This window comes from Grammomys surdaster, unplaced genomic scaffold (assembly GCF_004785775.1).
Source record: "Grammomys surdaster isolate TR1022 unplaced genomic scaffold, NIH_TR_1.0 335, whole genome shotgun sequence".
In the NCBI taxonomy this organism is placed as follows: domain Eukaryota; kingdom Metazoa; phylum Chordata; class Mammalia; order Rodentia; family Muridae; genus Grammomys; species Grammomys surdaster.
This window is the reverse complement of record NW_021604754.1, coordinates 496949-516951: the sequence shown is the minus strand read 5'-3', so window position 1 is coordinate 516951 and position 20003 is coordinate 496949. Positions and strand designations below refer to the sequence as shown.

At 41.9% G+C, this 20003-nt stretch overlaps 1 protein-coding gene across 2 annotated transcripts in view; it reads right to left on the bottom strand.

Annotated features, from left to right (window-relative positions):
* Window positions 1-18538, bottom strand: part of Cttnbp2 (cortactin binding protein 2) — a 143600-nt gene extending 125062 nt beyond the window's left edge. For both annotated transcript variants that reach the window (XM_028778429.1, XM_028778430.1), the window contains exons 1-2: window positions 18324-18538; window positions 5988-6095 (exon numbers count right to left, since the gene is read on the bottom strand). In XM_028778429.1, coding sequence (XP_028634262.1) covers window positions 5988-6095; window positions 18324-18404 — 189 coding nt within the window. In that variant the 5' untranslated portion in view covers window positions 18405-18538. The remainder of the gene's footprint in view (window positions 1-5987; window positions 6096-18323) is intronic.
* Between the last annotated feature and the right edge of the window lie 1465 nt (window positions 18539-20003).

Genomic DNA, 20003 nt, shown 5'->3' with positions numbered 1-20003 from the left:
ACTAACCTACTCCCATTCTTGGGAATTCTTCACTTTCCTTAATAAATCATCTCTGTTTCTTACTACATTATCATGTGTGTCTGGCACGATTCTGGGACACAAGAATCAAGAAACACCAGTAGGTGACCTCTGGACTTAGACCTGTGCTTATACTATCACCTTGATTTCTTAGCATATAGAATGGTCTTTTTCCTCTGTATTATTATTTTTTTAACTCATGGTAACTATTCACTAAAGAAAATCAAATTCTCAGAAAGAAAATTGATTGTTTCTATTTTTGTCTTGCTAGACAAAATACAATAGTATTTTAAAGTCACTCACTATTTGTACTTTATAAAACCTGGTTTTGCTGCAGAAATGACTCCAATTCTGATTACTGCTTCTCCCCTTTCCTTAGACATGGAAATGTTTTCTCTCCATGGACAGGAAAGGAAAGGAATGAATTTGTTTTCATAAATCCAGCTCTGTTCACCAAATCCAGTCTTTACAACGTACAACATACACAAAACAAATATACTTCGGACAATCTTAAGATGGCCAGCAATCTTAGGAGGATTCTGAAAGACAAAACCCTTCATGGTTTACTTAGTTGACACCAATGAAAAGCCAGATTAGTATTATGTATCAACACTTAGCACACATGCTGTACCAGGTATGCTCACAATGGGCTGCCATTCACCGAGGGCTGCTTTTAAAACCAGAGTGGAACACCTCAGTTCTGTCTGGCACTAGGGACCCAGGCCAGGGGAAGGGGGGTGGGGGAGCACCTGCTTATTCTATGAGAAGCTCTGGTTGACTCCCAGCACCATATGTTCTACATTAAGATTCCAACACCGAGAATTACAATCATAAGCATATTTCACTTTGAAAAGTAAAAGCACTTAAGTTCTGGAAAAGAAACTATACTGCAATTTGAAATAGCAAAGTATGTGGCATATTCTATCCGGAAAGGGTCATAAGATTTGTTAAAATGGGCATTTTCAGATTAACCTTTAGCTTTGAAGGGTCAGTGCTGCACAAGGAAACTGCTGTACCATAAGGGTTCTAATCATTTAGAGTACTTATGTTCCTTTTTTCTTTCAAATAAAGTCTTTAAAGTGACATTTCTAGTGGTCAACACAAGTTTAGAATGCTGCGGTGTCTATGGGAGCAATCACGTCTCTCGGAGTAGACCTTGCTTCTCGTCACAGTTGTGGGAGATGTTGTTGGCAAGCACTGGTTGGGGGAAGGCCAGTGAATGCTGCTGACCTCCTCAAAGTACACTGGATACTTTCTCCTCCCTTTAGAAGAATCTAGTCCCAAATATCAATAGAACTGCGGTTGAGGAAAAACCTGCTTTCCTTTAAATATCACTTTAAAGCCCAATGAGTAGATCAGGCTTTTGTTTTGCTTAACTATAAAATGTAGATCAAACTACAAAAACACTACACACTTTTCAGGATATGGCACTTTTCTGATACGTCTGGTGTTTACTAGGTCTCTACTTCACCTTAACTTTCTGCCTGGTATCTAGTAGATATTCATTGAATACGTTTTTGTTTATCTTTGACAGGGTCTCTCTATGTAGCTGGCCTCCTCGAGCTCTCAATCCTCCTGCCTCAGCCTCCTGCACTACAGCAACAAGCATTCGCCACCCTGTCCGACTCCAGAAACTCTTGAGCATGACTCAAAGAAAGCTGCATGGTAACAGTGGCTTGCCGGGGCGCCTCCTCCGTCTCCTCTTACTATACAGTGGCACGTGGAGCTGCCCCAAATCAAGCTTCCACCCCACAGAGGAGTCCAGTTGTCTTAGGAGGGGAGGGAAACAGAAATAATCCTGGCAGTCAGATGAGGACTTAACACAGAGCTGGCTCTGCAGCTCCTACCACTTGGCTTCAAAACACTGAGAGAGAGAGAGAGAGAGAGAGAGAGAGAGAGAGAGAGAGAGGAACTTGTACTGTAAGTTGGGCCTCCTATACAGCTGTTTACACAGTCCCTTGAACAGGCATTTATGTCATTTGATAGTCCCCAAAGTTACCAGAGCCAAAAGTGCATTTTATGTAAAGGAATGCTAAAATGGTCAAGTTTTGTAAAATTCCGATGCAAATAACTGAGGATCTGCCTCCTACAGTCAGCCTATTTATAAAGTGTAAGAGGGGGATTTGCTATCCTTAGTACAGTCAGTTTCATTTATCTCACTTAAGAAACGGGAAAGAGGCATGCAGACAACCTGCACCTACAGATGTCAGTAGTCAGGGCTGCTCTTTTTAAAATACAATTTTCTTCTTAACAGTAAAGGACATTCTTAGAAGTGGGCATGGTGGTACATGCTTACAATCCCAGCACCCAGGAGGCTGAGGCAGAGGTGGAGAATACAAGTTCATAACCATCTTGGCCTACAGAGAAAAACCAGGTTGAAGACTGTTTACAAAATTTTTAAAATCATTATTGTTATAAAGCTATGGACTTTTTATATGGAAAGTAGCTTTGATCTTAAAAAGCAAAGCAATAAAAATGCCAAGATATATATTATAATCTGTCTTATCCCAAATTTATATTAATGGACTCTTCTGAAAAGTCTATTGCTACCTATCCAATGATCAATGAAATCTTTAGGATCATGTGATTTAGAAAGTGAAACAGCGCCGGGCAGTGGTGGCGCTCGCCTTTAATCCCGCCCAGCACTTGGGAGGCAGAGGCAGGTGGATTTCTGAGTTCGAGGCCAGCATGGTCCACAGAGTGAGTTCCAGGACAGCCAGGACTACACAGAGAAACCCTGTCTCAAAAACAAAACAAAACTAACAAACAAAAAAAAGCAACAACAAAAAACAAAAATAAATAAATAAAACACATTTCTATGTGCAAATCTAGTACAGTTCAGGGAACAGTTAGTTATTTATTTCAATTATTAAGCTGAAATATATTTTTTAGCTTAAAAAACCAACAAAATGTTCTTTATCTGCAGATATATGGTATACCGCTTAAAGATGTTTTGGTTCTTAATTTATAGATAAGTTTTATCTACTAATATGATATAAAATTCTCCACATCCTTTCGTCTCAATTTCTGTCTGTGGCATTAATTGGCCAGTAAATCATATTTTGTTGCACAGTTAAGGAAACAGCAACTGGAAGACACGTTGCGACCCAAGTAAATAGTTGACTAATACAATAGTAAATCCTGGCCCTTGGGTCTATTCCAGGTACCACAGGTATGTGAAAATTCCATTAGCACGCATTCTTTAAACCAGATCTCTAAATATTTAAATAAATCATAAACATCATTTTGTTAAGAAAGCTTTCAAAGAAGATCTCACACGCCGAATTCTGTGGAGGGTCTGCCTGTGTGACAATGAGAAAGGGGTCTATGTAAGCCTATGTGTGGTCTTGGAGGCACCATCTTCTTTTAGGGCTTCACATTGCCAGTTTGTTTGATTTTAGTCTTTAAACACAGGAGACTGGTCTCAGCGAGCTCTTCTCCACGGGCTACGTTGAAGCAGGGGAGAACATTTTTCTTTTCTCATTGACTGGTTCTTAAGGGAGGAGAGTTTATTTGCCACACATACATGATCTTGTTATTCTTCTGCTATTTTCTTCTTTGGTTCTTGGAGATAAGGTTTCTCTGTGTGTCCCTGGGTGTACTGGAACTCTCACTAGAGACCAGGCTGGCCTTGAACTTAGAGATCTGCCTGCCTTCAGGGATTTTGCAAGTCCTCTTCAAACCTTTAAATGTCCTTCAGTTTGCTCTTGTCATTAGAACTTTCAGTATGACCGTTTTGAGACAAAAGAGGAGTTCTGTTTTATCAATAAACAACTTATTTAAATTATTAAAAAAAAAACCCTGAATTTTCTAAAGACTGAATTCCCATGTAATTCTTCCTTTCTTTTCTTCTTTAGTTCTTTTCTTCTTTAGTTCCTTCTTTCTGTTTGTAGAGCACTTGTTTTGACCTTAGGCTGATCTCCTTGCCTCTGCCTTCCCAGTGCTGAGCTCCATCAAGCATGCACCACTGGACCTGGCTAAACCTGCACTTTTGTTTGGGGAACTTTACCAGAAGTCATTCACCATTTCAGTAAAACCACCTCACTGTATCTGAGTCAACCTGATGGTAGGCCTGGATCAGGATTCTCTTCAACTGTGTTTTTATAGCAATGCTATAAATAGGTGGTGCGATCGGCCTTAAACTCATCATATCTTCCAGGGAACATGCGCATAAATGGCAACTCATATTGTTTTCTCTCTTTCTTTTATTGAAAATAGTTTTTTCCATACATCCTGATTACAGTTTACCCTCCCCCCAACTCTTCCAAAATCTCCCCCACTTACTGTATGTTACTTATCTATTAGAGGACAGAAAATGCATGTCATAATCGATTGAGATTTTTACTTTTATTTTTTGATTTTAATACATCCTACTTAAACATCCAATTTATGCATAATGTCCATGGCAGGTTAGCAAAGCACAATAGAAATACTTGATGGGCATGAGAGCTAGGATTTGTATATGGTTTAAACCACTCACTGTGCCATGTAAGTTCCCTTGTAACTCAATCTCTGATACTACTGAAGATATACTCTTGATATGTGGGGAACCACTACTTGTACTCTTCCGGTTGGAGATATTGCAATTAAAGAAAAATACACATGCTTTCTAAAACATAAAACAAAGTTTCAGCTAAGTGTCAACAGCAGTGGGAAGTTGCACAGGGGCTAGTACGTGTTTCAGCTTAACACAGAATAGAAAGACAACCAAGGACAAGCTGGAGTCCTGCATTTCCATTTGATTTTAAGGGGTTATGTGACTTGGTGGTTGCATTCTGTAGCAGTGTCACACATGTTAGTGCTATATTCTCAATGTGGAACAGGACAGACAACATTCACCAAACTGTGCAAATGTCTACTAAGTAAAGGTCCTTATTTACAAGGCTGTATCCCCACATCAGTGCTGGCTCAAGGATGAAACAAGTGAACTACCATTGTATGAGCAAACTGTTCTTGGCCATGAAGTGATGGGAAACAATTTCTAGATGAACTGTTTCCACTCTCATTCAGGACCAAGTTCTGACCCCCGAGCATCTATGTGTGTCCCTGAAGAGCTGGCTGGGTACAGCCTTGCACATCCTAGGTGGACCTCCACCATCCCTAACTGCCTTCTTCACCATAGAAGCTTGTATCACAAGCAACAACAGCAGACATTTAACAGATTCTCATATGTTTAAATAAGGTCCCAAGGAGAAAGTTTAAGGAAATAATCTTTAGTGAAATAAGATAAACCCATGCTTTATATGTAATGATTACAATCCTCTTTGCCAAAACACTGAGAGCCAAGATATATCTAATTACATACAAATGGATATAGAAGAGGGAGAAAAAAACCCTGAAACTTACAGCCGACTGATAGACCAAAACAAGTCAGGATGTGGAATTTCCAATCAGAAAACTGCATCAAGAGAATTTAACATTATTTCCAAAAGAAAATGTAAGTGGGGCAAATGACATTCTGTGTAAGCTATTATAGAAATACTCTTGTTTTAAAAACTCTGATAAAAATAATTTGAAGACATGAACGTTTTCATTTTAACTCTTGAGTTTTTGAAAATGAAAATCATCACTTGTGACTTACATGGGAAATAAAAAAGATTGTTGGCAATATTGCTATAAATAATTCTCTTAATTTTCTCCCACACTTCTCATACACATACATGACACCAAAGTACTAATTTCTAAAATTATATGTCCATGGGTCAAATATGCGATAAATATAAGGATTACTGATTAACACAGTGATGTTTCAAGTCTCCCATTTCCAGTAGTTTATTCTCAGCTTCTACCATCTCAACAACCACTTGACGTCAGTTTGTCTGTCTTGTTAAGGCTAATGTTTTGAGTAGGGAGTATACGTTAACCTGATCTAACACCATAAAGGCACGTGATTTGAAAAGTAAGAGGGAAAGTACCTCTGCCAGTGGCCCCCTTAGAAATGTTAGTAGCACGCCCCCAAATGTCCTTACCCGCAGGGCCTCAATCACGAGGTCTCTGGCTTCTAGTTCACCTTCCATCACGCTGAGGAGCATCCGCAGCTCTGATCTGCTGAGGGTGTCCACATCAAACTCCTTTTTCTGTAAGGCAAATTGAAAATGGAATCAGTACTAACATCCTTTCTGGAAATATTAGCTGTCCTGAAACCAACCATGATGGCTTGGGGATATTCGTCCCATGTACTGGGAAGTGGAAGCTGGCAGTTCCCAGGGTTCACTGGCTAGCCAATCTAGCCTTGACAACTTCTAGGCCAATAAGTGACCATGACCATGTCTTTACAAAGGGGATTGAGGTCATTGCCTGAAGAATGATATCCAAGATTGTCCTCTGGTCTCCACAGACATGTATACTCATGTACATTCCACCCTCTCATACATAAAAGTACGTATATACAAAAGAGAGCAATAAGGATAGAAATGGATGACCTATGGATCATTTCTATCCAGCGGCTAGGTACAGGACAGATGCTCCAGCTCCCAGAGAAAGAAAACCATGTAATGCCATTTCTGCAAGCCTTCCCTCAAAAGAGATGTCTGACTGCCTAAACATCTGGACTCAGAATCTCTCCAAACTATGCAGCACACATTTAAAAGGCTCTGGAGTCTATATCAAAACAGGCCTGGCCTTGGGATTGGGGGGTGGGAGGCTAATTTTGAGGGTAACAAGAAAACACAGATGTATTCCTTAGAGGGTCTCTGATCTAGTGGCTCCTGGGAGGGTATTATAAATTCCAGGGCATCCAATAATAACAGATCTTGTTTACAGAACATTCTACAGCAGAGGCCACCAGCTGGCAGTCTATACCCAAATCTGGCCTGCAGATGTGTTACTTGGGCCATGAAGAAATGTTTTGTCTTCCATTCAGCTTACATTTAAAAACCTGAAAATTTAACTAAAAGTTTTAGAACTCTGTCTTCTCTTCAAGTCAGGTATTTAAACTTTCTCAGATTTCCAATGTCATAAGTAAGAATCCAGAGTCAAAAAAAAAATGGCCTATGTTCTAAGAAACATATTCTTCTTTATAGTATCAGCTGTTACACACACAGACACAGACACACAGACACACACACACACACACACACACACAAGAAGAAAGAGAGAGATGCTTTTAATTAGCCTGAACTATCACTGATATGTAGTTATCCTGATGTGACATCAGGTGACATTGTTACCAGGCTACAAAGATAAATAAACCTATAATTTCTTGCCCTTCTATAAAGGTTGAGATATGGTTCAAGGGCTAGAAAAAAAGGTTTCTTAGAGATGCAGGAAGAGCATGAGGAGTCTGTACAAGGGCCAAAGTAGTCCTACTCCATACCCTACACTCTTCTAGCCCTGTGATTTCTTCTTCTACAACTTTTCCTGGTGACTATTTCCTAGCTCTCTTAGCCTTGGGCAGATAACCATTGACTCTTGTCCTTAGTACCAACCTCTTTGCTTAAGACTTCTACATGGAGGTCTTCTGACATCCATTTTATAGCTAGAGCTGAGAGGATCTCTCAGAACGGTAGTTGAGTTTGAGTTAGTGTAGAGGACGAGATCCAACACCCATGGTCCCTCCACTCTGTGCAGACACCCTTGATAAACCCACTCACTCCCTACCTGATGAAGAGAGCCTAGTTCATCACTATATGTCTCCAGGCATCTGAGCTCAGGTGTTCTTCAAGGCATTCTAGAACTTGACTGCACATTTATGTAGCACTCAATGTTTTCCAAAGTACTCTCAAACAACCAAATTTAATCCACAGGACATCATGACCTCTATTTTTAGTTGAAGAAACTACAACTCAGGAGTCAGAAAGCATATACAGAAAGCAACTAGTAAATAGTAAACCAGATGCACCAGCTGTGCCTGTGCCTGGCTTATCTGTGCATGTGGTACACAGCACCAATGCTCCAGAACGGACTGTGTGAGCATCACATTAAATGGGTGCATTCTATCAATCAGCCAATGAGAAATGGTTTGGCATCTAAGTATTTAACACGAGACTCTCCCTATGAATACACAAGAGCAAGCACAGCAAAGCCCGTGATTTCAGGGACTGTCATAAGACACGACCAGAAGCAGTCACATCTCATTCCCAAGGAACCTTTAAGGAAGAAAACTATGATTTACAATGGCACGAGACTAGACCTAGATTGTTCTCCAAAGAAAAAACTTCTAGCTAAATGGCTTCTTTTTACAAATGGAAGCACTGGAAAACCGCCATTCATCAGGCCACTGTAGACATATCCCCAGTGAGCGGTAAAGTTCAATCTACTATCTGAAACTCTGGTCCACAAACGGAGCATTAACACGGATGGTTGTATAATCCAATGGTTCTCCAACTTCAGCGTGTGGATGGAACACCTGAGACTTGTCTTAAACAAAGCAGGGGCTCCAATCCTAAAAAAATATGGAACCAATGAAGGTAGGGGTGGGTTTGAATTTGCCTAACATGTTGCTGCTGATATAGAAGTATAGAGGGTACTTTGAGAAGCACGTCATTAAGTGATCGGTTTTCTCATCAACACACTGAAAAGACTGTCACTCTACATTTCTTCTAAGGACTGTCCAAGAATATATGTGTAAAACTGAGCACAGAGTTTAGATGAACAATCGCTATTAATAACCCAAATGTTTTGTGTAGAGAAGAGAAGGGTACTGCCTAAAAGTCTTTTACTTTCCAAATCTACCAACCCAAATTCAATAAACTCAGCTTCTTGACTATGATGAAAGACAGACTTTTATTCTGGTTTTCCCCACTAAGACTGCAATTCCTGTGTGCTTTAATGAATAATGTTTTATTAATGCTGCTGCTGCTCATTCTAGAGATTTTAATTAATTGTGTGTCTTATTGTTCTTGTTTCTACAAAGCTTCATGAGCAAAGCCCTCTACTTTAAGGGACTAATAAATTATAAAAGAGAGCGCCAAGATTCTGATTCATGGTAAGAGTCATGTTAAGAGCTTGCCCTGCTTTCATCGGCAGCATCATGGCATGTGACCTGCAATTAGCTCTTCTATTTTCCTATATTTCATGTCAATAAGAGGGAAATCACTAAAGGCATAAAACACTACTACAAGTGATCTTGCTGAACCATAAATGCATCACACAGAATGTTAAAAAAAAAAAAAGGAAAGAAAAAAGATCTGTCTTCTACCACCAAGTATTAAATGATATATTATTTTGAACACACATGCATTTGACCATCTCTCTCCCACTACATCAAGCTCCATCTCTGCTTCCTCAGTAAAACATTACTGCTTGACTTCAACAGTAAAATTCCAATACTATTTTCAGAGTGCTATTTCCTAGTACTGGATGCTTTCATCCTCACTCTAGTGAATCTGGGAGAAAGAAAGTACCAGAAATATGGTGGAGCTCTAAAGACTCCGATTGTTGGACACATAAGTTAACAGTACTGCGTTGCTTCTTAATAAATATCAAAAAGGTGATCAAGCTCAGAAGACACCAGGAACAGACATGTAGAAGGGTTGGGTGTGGAGTAATAAAACTAAGCATGTACAAAATTGCCACCAGAAAATTTTGTTCCTGTGCAGGCTGATTAAAATACACACACACACACACACACACACACTGATGTTAAGAGCCACCTTTAAAAGACAGGGAGAAGCATTTTGACTTTTTCAGGGGTGAACTCAGCGTTGCATGTATGCTAAGCAAGTGCTTTACCACTGAGCTATTATCTGAAGCCTCCTTTGACTCTCTATCTTGAAACAACATCTCACTGAGTTTGAAAGGTGAGCCTTGAAGTCACTCTGTATCCCATGTTCACCCTGAACTTGTACTCCTCCTACCTCAGTCTTCTGAGTAGCTGAGATGACAAGCACGACCCACTAGCCTTGTGCGGGTAGGAAAGGGGGAAGAAACGAACAAAGCCCTCTGGTGTTATTTCACTTGAAGTGGCTTTGATCTCATAAACCCAGCACAAAGAACTTAGATATAAAAAAATCATTAATTCATCTTGATTCAAGACTAAAATGAATTACCCTATATCTTATGATATTTATTTTAAAACAACCATGATAATCTAATTTTTAAAAGAAGACAGATGACAAAACACATTGCTGTTCACCTTAGTATCTTCAGAGCACAGAAGAAAACATGAAGTCTCTCTCCTCAAGTACCAAGAGAAAGAGTTCAAATTATGCTTTATTACTGAACTCATTTTGTTAATTAAAAAAAGGCAAAAAACAATTAAGTCCAGATTACATCATTTCAATGACAATGATACAGAGGAAATAATAATAATGAAACCTACAAGAAGATGAAATTTGTCTGTCCTGAGGTCATTTGTCAGAAAAGTCACCATATCCAGGAAATCTTCTGTTCTGAACATTTATTGTAAAAAAAAAAAAATTGCCAGAGTCTGGTCAAACAGAGAACATGTGCCTTGAGATATACCCAAGTCATGTCTATTAATTTACAATGTGTATTTATCATAGAGAAAAACTGCTGGCTGGCTTGATCTCAGGTTGACAGTTAGCCAGCTTTCTTACACAGTCTACATCCACAGATCTATGGATTGTACCTCCTATGGCAGACTATATCCTTCCACACCAATTATCAGTTAAGAAGATCCCTTATAGGCTGGGCGGTGGTGGCGCACGCCTTTAATCCCAGCACTTGGGAGGCAGAGGCAGGCGTATTTCTGAGTTTGAGGCCAGCCTGGTCTACTGAGTGAGTTCCAGGACAGCCAGGGCCACACAGAGAAACCCTGTATCAAAAAAAAAAAAAAAAAAAAAAAAAACCCACACACAAAAAAATCCCTTATAGATAGATATGGCCACAGGCTAATTCCTCGACTGAAGTTCTCCTTCACAAGTGACTATAGGTTTGTTTCAAGTTGATACCTGACATTAACCATAACAGTAGCCAAAAAGTTTTTGAGGTATATTCTGAACTACAGGGGTAGAAGTGTCCCTCAAACAGTTGCCCAAACACATCAGTCATATTAGTGATCCTTAATGAAAATGGACTCAAACACACAGCCAGTCATTTTGCTTGTCTCTTCCCTTCAACACTACCTCCCCCCCCACCCCCTTTCCAGTCCCATGAAACCAAAGCCTTTATAAGCATAAGTAGGAAAGTATCTGAGAAAGCAAAGGCCTTGAAGACCAGGCAAGAGATAGATTTGGAAGAGCAAGTGGCTTTATCTACTTGGCTTTCAGGCTTCTCCTAAGAGGGGGATGTTGGATTTAGTAATCGCTAAACAGGGGGTACTAGACTGAGTGGTTTCTAAAATCTCTAGCTCTCCAGTGCCTTGATTTCATGTGCTGGGGGGAGGGGTGGTGGTGGAGGGGAACTGTATTAATGGATTGAGGAAATCTTATGGTTTTCGTTTTTGTTTTTTTCCTTGAGACTAAAAGCCTTTGAGAAGTACTTGAGGAAAATTGATTTTGCATTTTTTGCTTCAAAGTTACAGAAATGTGTTCTTCCTAGTTTAATACTTTGCACTAAGAACTAATTGCACTCAGATCTCTGTAAGCAAGCAAAAGTTTCTTTGAAGACAAGTAAGAGCTAAACAGAGGGAAACCGATGAGGCATCTTGAACCTTTCAAAGCTCGAAGGCTGTATCAACATGAATAGAAATTAAGTGCATCTTTCTAAATATTTAGAACCTAGATTGAAACCAATTATACGGATTCTCAAGGGGAAATAAAAAGGCATATGGTCCTCAGGACTTCAAACTATTTTAAAAATAATATCCAGGTGTGGTGGCTCATTCCTTGGTCTAAACACTGGGGAAGCTGAAGCCAGGTTGCTAAAAGTTTGAAGTCAAGTTGGCCTGGGCTACCGTAAGTTCCGGTCAGAACAGCAGAAAGAAAGACAAGATAGAAGTACGGGAGTATGAGTGTATTGCAGAGGAGGAGAGGGAAGAGGGGGCAAGTGGGGGAGACCTTCGCACCCCTGCTTTTGCTTTTCCCTACCCACTTTTCTTACCCCTCCCCTTTTGGATCCCATCTTTATTCAGCAAACAGGGCCACCTTCATGCTTGTATGCTTTTGCAGGTTGTAGAAATCTTTCCCTTCCTCCATTCAGTCTTAAGAGTCTGTTGCATTTTATCGTGTGGCAATTAATCACAGCCTGCCTTGTGCATTTCCCCAAAGTATAAACTCATCTTTAGAAACATCTCCCCATCCTTACCAGCTGCCAAGACAGCAAGAATATCACATCTTCGCATGCTTTTATCTAACAGGTCTCCCTCTATTCAGTACAAAAGAGAGAGCATGCTATAGCTCCGGGAGCAACAAAGATAAAATATGACAAGCTACTCCAGGGGCACCTTCAATCAGTCATGTAGAGTAACCCACACTAGGAAAGGAACTACAGAAGGCCTTAAGACTTGACAAGAACTCAGGGTCCACCATGTACCTCAAGGCAGGCAGGCAGGCAGCAATGCCTGAACACTTTCACACTAGACAAGCAATTGTATGTGGGAGGAGGGACCAGTGATAAGGAAACAATACCAGGAAGGGAACCCCGCTACAGGGCATAGCTAATTTTAACCATGAGAAAGCTGGAGGCAAAACAGAAACGTGGCTCTGGCAGGCCTTTTCCTCCTCTTAGATTTCCTCTTCTTCCATTTTCTCTCCAGAGAAAAAAGAACCCCCATTACAGAAAGCTAACAAAACAAAACCAAAAACCAAGTACTTTTCCATCAGAACTCAGATTTCCGTGCAGCCTAACTGAAGGCTTGAATCAGCCCCTCAGTGAGAAACCTTCCACATCTAACAAGTGCCACAGAGAAGTTTGTAACACACCACATAATACATCTTGATTATCCACCGGTGTCAAGTGTCAACATGATGATTTTCAGATAAAAGAGGACATAGAAGGCAAAATGATGGCCTTGGAGTTACTATGCCCTTTTGAAGAACTTGGGTCTTTGGCATCATCTTGGTGCCTTTTTGGTGAAATATTGAAATGTCAAAACAAAATCACTTTCCCCTGCATTCCCACTCCACAAATACTGTACTTACCATAGTGTGCAAATAGATCCCCAACCTAGATATTTACTAAAAGTGAAGAGTTTGGGACTCAAATCACTATTTCTATATGGACCACAGCATGGAATACACAGCATTTGTAATGTTTGTATAAGTTACTTACAATAGATACAACTAAAACCTTGGCAGTATTTCACCATTAATGCTACCATAGCCATTACTGTCAGTAACTCCTGAATAGAAAGTGGGGGAGGGGAAAGGAAGGAGGAAGGGAGGGAGGGAGGGGATATGTAAATAGGAATGTGTGCTCCTGCATGGAGATCAAAGGCCAGCCTTAGGAGTCACTCCATGCGTGATGGCACCTTGCTTATAGAGACAGGTTCCAGTATTTGTCTGAACCTTACCTGGCTGCCCATGGCTGCCTAACCCCAAGAAACCCTTTTGTCTCTACCTTCCCACTGTAAATTCACATCATCATGCTGGGCTTTCTTAAGTGAGTTTCAAGCTCTTCACTGACTACAATATCACTCCAGCCCAAGACAAGGCCTTTTTAAATGTAATATAAGTCTTGCAACAGGCAAGCAGTGGAGAGGACTCTAAGCCTCTTCCCAATGAGATGAGGGGCAGGACCTATGAGGCCTGGACAGAGAAATGACTCCATCTCAGCTAGGCGCTTGTGAAGCTGGATTCTAGTCCTACATGCCCTGTGCCTGTCCACTATTCTAAAGCCTTGACTAATCTCTTCATTTCTGTCCAAACTGTTCCTGTGCTCAAACTTTCAGGAATTTGTCTCTCACCCTATCAACCATTCCCTCCTCGACATCCTAATGAGTAATGTGGAATTAACTTTAACACTGGAAAAGTCCAGGAAAGGGGTAATATGTTCATGAACATATGGCCATTCCATCCTCAGCCTCAGTTATCACAGGGAAGACAAGAAACTGAAAAGAAAACTAATAACACTGAAAATCAAATTTTGAAAACAGATCTCTGGAAAGCAGTTGATATGTCATTAAGTAGAATGGCTTAGAAAAGGGAGCTATAGAAAAGAAACTGGGGTGGGTGAGATGGCTGAGCAAGTAGAGGCACTCTCCTCCCAAGCCTGATAACAAGAGCACGATCCCCAAAGTCCAGAGGAATGAACCAACTCTACCGAGTTGTCCTCTGACTTCACATATAATCGGTGGCATGTATACCACCCCTTCACCCTACAGTAAGTAACAGATGTTTAAAACCTGACATTCAAAGGCCTGAAGATGTAGCTCAGTTAAAAAGTACTTATCCATAATGTCCAACCCTCATAACTAAAGAAGAAAGGAGGGAAGAGAGTCAGTCAGTCTATAGACTTAAGGCCTGAAACATTTGAAATGTTCACTATTATATAAACCCAGACCAACATTTTCATTGTTATCTTGTAATACAGAGTATATTTTTCAATTAGCTGATCAACATCAAGTATTATGAGAGCTTCTAATAAGCCTTATTTAAGAAATCAACTTATACGACTCTCCCCCAGGCCACATCCTCGCTAGTCACACGATCAACAGCAGCTATCTGTCATTGCTTGATGAAATACTAACGTTGTAAAATGTTTTTTTCAACATATCAACTTATGGGAAACACATAAGAACAGAACCAACTGGTAATTTAGCTTTGGTATGGATTCAACCACAAATGGGCAAATGCTTTTTAACACAAAATTGTTCCTATGAGAAATTTAACAGCAGCAGCAATCGCCGTAAAAAATAAACAGAACAGATGAAAGCAGAAATATGCAAGCCATTGTTTAAAAAGCAACAGTATAACACGTTAAAATACCTCCATCCTAATCTTTCAAACTTTGCAAAACCTAAGCTATGTTCTAAAGGCTATACCTGAAATGGCAGCTCTCTCTACTCATCTCTACAAACCTTTGGTGTGAGACGTCTGTGAAGGAAACTCAAGAACATTGGTGCACACATCTTTCTGCCATCTCCGTTCATATTCTCTTTCTGAGGGCCCAGCACAAATGTCCCCCACATTGGACTATTTCCAGTGCCTTCCATAAAACATTTTCAGGTCCTTTCACTAGGAACCCTCTCTCTGATTGTCAGTCCTAACATGCTATCCACATTTTTATCCCTGTCATGGTTTTACTCCTCTGTATATTGCAGAGCCTACCATAGTCATGCGTTAAGGGGTCAACAGCAAAGATGCTACCTCCCCACGATGCTTCCATCTTCATGACTGATGCGTGATGTGTGCTGAGCTCATGTCATTTCCCTTTCAAATTATTCTATCAAACTTTAAACATTCCCCAGCTCCTATAAAGCTATGATTTCATTTTGTCCAAGGTAAAAATCAAAACTAGCTAAGAGGGCCCCTTTTATTGCATTCACGTTACTGTCACCTAGAAAACAAACTTTTCAAGGTGCCAGACATAAAGTTTAACACTGATGTGTTTTTAACTAAAACGATGTCAAGGTATTCCGTGTAATTGCCACCCTCTCGGCAAAATCTATACCTATGCTTTGCGTATTAGCTAATCCAGAAATCCTAGAGCGAGGAGAATGCTGGTTGCCTCCTCAAATATAGCTTTAAATAGAACTCCATTTTTTTTTCCCTCTCTCAAACTCCACAGTGACAATAAAAAGCAGATTCTGCTTTCCATACTGCCTACCAGAAAGAGTTATATTCTGAGCAGAAATAGCAATATGGCCTATAAAAGTCATTGCATTTGGCTAAGGTACTGAAAATAACCCAGGCTCCCAGCATGGATCAGAGTGTAGACTATTAATACGATCCTACTGAATAATGTAGCTGTTAGCTCTGGGTGCTTTCAGGATTTAAACAACGAAGAACAAGGATAACAAACTAAATTTAAAACATTCCACTGGAAATTATATTAAACTGCAAACTATAAATTAAGCCAGTTCCTAAGCAACAATCTAAATAGAAAAAAAAAAAACAACCCTGAAAACATGTACTTTCAAAAATAGCCAATGGCTTTGAGGCTTCACTAGTTTGATTCTGCCAAATGTATATATATAAAATTCCACAAGATGTAAGCCAATTTGAAATGAAATAAATCTCTTCAAGGCAAAAAGAGAATTTCTCATTAAAATTAAAATATATATTAAGTTTCTGTTGGCAAAAAGGCAAAATATAGATTTAATTTTTAACCATTAGATGAAAAACAAGTATGACAAACAGAATTTTTGTATATTTTCTTTAACCAAACAGCAACAAAACCAGCCTAAAGCCTCCCCCCCTTCCCCTCCCCTCCCCCGGAGGTGGAGGTGGTGGTAAGGGCCTCTAATTTCAGCACTGTAGGAGGCAGGGAGGTAGGAGGCTGGGAGTTCCTGGTAAGCTTTGGCTACATGTGACCCTGTCTCGAAATAAATAAATAAATAAATAGATAGATAAATAAATAAATAAATAAATATCAGTTTACTCAAGTAGCTAATGTTGAGTCCCCTTTTAAGTGCAAATTACTTGTAGAAAATAAATATAGCCCACTTTTACAGAATAAAAGATAACATTTTTACCTAAAAGTAAACAGTTACTTAAAACAAAACAACAACAACAACAAAAACTCTAAGTACTGTTACTGCAGGTTGGAAGCCTACACCATCCCTTGGGAATAATGAAGGAGGTTCTTTCCTGGAGATTTTTTTTCTTGGCTCTTCTTCTTAACAAGAATCAAATCATCAAGTCATTTGAATCAGACTCCTGACATTTTAAAGCATGTGACAAGGAACACTGACCTTGTTGGAACAAAAGTATTCCTGACAATGCAATTTTGTTTACAGTCTTGTACATCACACATCATAAACCACGTGCTGGTGTTGGTTTATCTTGTGCTTGAAATATCTTGCAGGCACAAAGGGTGTTTTCTAAGTAGATTAAACAAACTATCCACCTTCCTGGGGGAGAAGAAGCGAGTTCTCCCACACCTCCACTTCCCCCCTCCCCTCCTCAAGGAGAACCGGACCGTCCACAATTTCATCTCCCAGAGGGACTTGTTTTGATAGACCTTTTCTCCGTTGTCACAGAAAGGAATTCTCAAGTGGAGAGGCTTTATGTGAAATATCTTTAAAGTTCTTATTAGCAAAGAATGGAAAACTCAATTTCTCCCAAAAGCTCCCCAAGCCCAGATTCTACCACTTTCATGATGGGGATAAGTAGTCGCCCTTCCCCTTCCCCTCCCCCTCCTCTCGCGTTCTGCTTCTGAAGCTATCACCCCCAAGTACCTTCCTCCACATCTTTTCTTTTCCATTCTAAGCCTGAGGTGGGAGGAAATTCAACAGCTCAGGTTGCTTACATCTGGCCTTGCCCTCTGCTGCCCAGACCCGGATTTGGAGGTAGAGGTGGGAGACACGGAGGGGTCGTCCGTGCGAGCTCTGCTCACTCAGTCCCACTCCGAATCCTCCGAAAGAGCTGCTGGGTTTGGCCAAGAGTGGGAGGCGCTCCCAGACCTGTCTTTCTTTGCAGATCTTTACAGTTCTAGCAAAAGCTGCATCCCCAACCTGCAAATGTTTTCCAACCTGGCTTTGTGGGTCAAGACCCCCTAAACAGGGTAGGAAGGGAATGTCTGTGCACGCAGACATTCAGAGTGTCAAAGAAGGGAACAAGTATGCACCTAAGCAAGTCAAGACGCCAGGGAAAGAGAACAATGTTTTGACATCAGGTTCAGAAAACCCAGTTCAACGCCGCTTTAGCTGGGGAAGAAGATCCCTACAGATGACTGACCGAACAGCAGTCAGCTAGGACCCAAAGTGCTGATGCTCACGGGGCCTCTTCCACCAGGCCCCCTAAGACACAAGAACCCACACACACAAAGACCATTTCCACACCTGCCTAGTGATGGTTCACCTCCCAGTCTCTGCTACCCCAGGTCCCCCGAGAGGTGTCAGGCACCCCGAGACTCGCGTTCGCTCCGTGCCCCGGAGAGGTGAACAATGGGGACTGAGATCCTCCATGAGCACCCCGTGAGTGGGCAAAGGGGTCACCAGGGACGCTTGTGGAGTATCCAGAAGGACTGACCAGCCCCTAGCACCCAGGGTAGGGGGGTGGGTTTCCCCACTTGAACCCGCTTCTGGCCCTGAGGACACCCCGGGGAAGGGACACACGAAGGGCACACCCCGGGAAAGAAATGGGTATCCAAGGGACGAGGCACAGGAGAAAGGGGATATCCCGGAGAAGGAAGGGAACCCCTTGGGAAAGGAGTCCATGGGGAAGTAAGGGGGCACCCCAGAGGAAGACGAGGCATCCCAGCGAAGGACGGGGCACCTCTAGGGGAGTGTCCAGTGGGGACCCTGGCACCACCCCCAACCCTCATCTACACTGTTCCCCGCGCCCAGGAAACTCGGTTACCGCCGCCTCCGCCGTGGCCCCGTCCGTGTCACCCGGGGCGCGGGACAAGTCGGGCTCGCAGCTCGCGCTGTCCGTCGCCATCTTCCTGCTCTAGCGGATCCGAATGCGAGCTCGGAGCGGCGGCGGGGCTCAGCTCTCTCGGCGCGGGCGGCGCTTAACCCGCTGCTGGCTGCGGCCGCCGCGCACTCAGCCCCGGTGCTCGGCCGCCCCCTCCCGCCTCTCCGCGCCGCCCCTGCCGCTTAACCCTCTGTGCGCTGGAGAAGCGGCGCCCCGCCCACCCGCCGGCCCGCCCGCACCAGTCGCTCCCACGGGATCAAGAGCCTGCACCGGAGCCGCGCAGCCTCGTGCTGATGTCGGGGGAGACAGATACCCCCGGGATGCAAAAGAAAGCAAGCTGCCTCCTGCGAAGTGACGGGCTGGCCAAAATCTTTGCTTAGGCAGCGGGACACAAGCCGATCTGGGGGCCTGACTCCTGGATGTAAAATAAATCTAAAATCGAGCAACCGTCCCTCACTTTCACTAGCTCCAATGAGGTTTCTTAATATTTCTCAGCTCCTGTCACCAGGACACGTCTATGCTCTTGGTTTGTATACCCGGCTTTGTTTTATCGCATCTTCTATACTAGCCCTCTCTAAAAAAACCCACAGCTGAAAGTCTGCGTCCAGCTGTTTTAGCACCCCTCCTCCGCGGGTACCTATCTGTTCAGTTTTCTTTTCAGGAAGGTGGTATCTCTCCACCACCCCACCATCCCACCCCCAAGCCTGAGGTCTGTTCTGAAAAACCACCCAGCAAGTATCCAGTGATGGCTTCCTACTTTTGAGAGAACAGCAGCTTCCTTCGTACAGGTGAGGACACAAGGATACACACACAGACCTTTGTCAAAACGATCAGATGGAAATGCATGGCTGGAGTTTGTATGAACAAGTTAGGCCCAAGCAATTAATCTGCCCCTCCTACCTCTAATTCTACTCTTATCCTTTCCTGCCAACTCCCAGAATCTGAAAATCTATCACCCGATTGAGACCTTATGGCAAAGACCTTCCCAAATCTCCAGATCCCTAAAAATGAGTTGAAAGCACAAAAACAAATGGAGGCATTCAAACTGTGTCTCCATGAAACCGAATCAACACAGCATCGAATCCCACGCTTGAAAATCTGGAAGATGAATGACTGGAATGTTCCGTATATGGGATATAGATCAAAGCCTTTAAAACAAGCAAACAAACAAAAAAAATAAAGATGAAAGAACAACAACAAAAGCCCAGGCCGCTCCTATCGACAGATCCCTTAACTGTTCACTTTCCGAACTGGATCTGAATATTGACACAAATCAGAGAAAATATTTTTTACAAAGACATTCAAAGAAACTGGTCAACAGACTCTAGAAAGTTCCCCCTGGAAAGAGAGGTCAAGGAAACACACCTGGTGCCCTGAGGTTAAGGGTCAGTGCTTAGGAACCACCTGCAGGTTATCCTGGGCACAGTCTTTTCTTTGTTTTCTCTTGGCTTCATTCTGATAACTGATCTCCTCAGCCCCTTGGCTTGTACTGTTTCTTGGTCATCATACCATTTTCTTTTATTTGGTCAACTGCTCTCTTGAAATTGCTCAATATGAGACTATCTAGCCTTCTAAGATGAAAGAAAAGCGTTTGACAGTAAAAGATTTTGAACTGATAGTAAA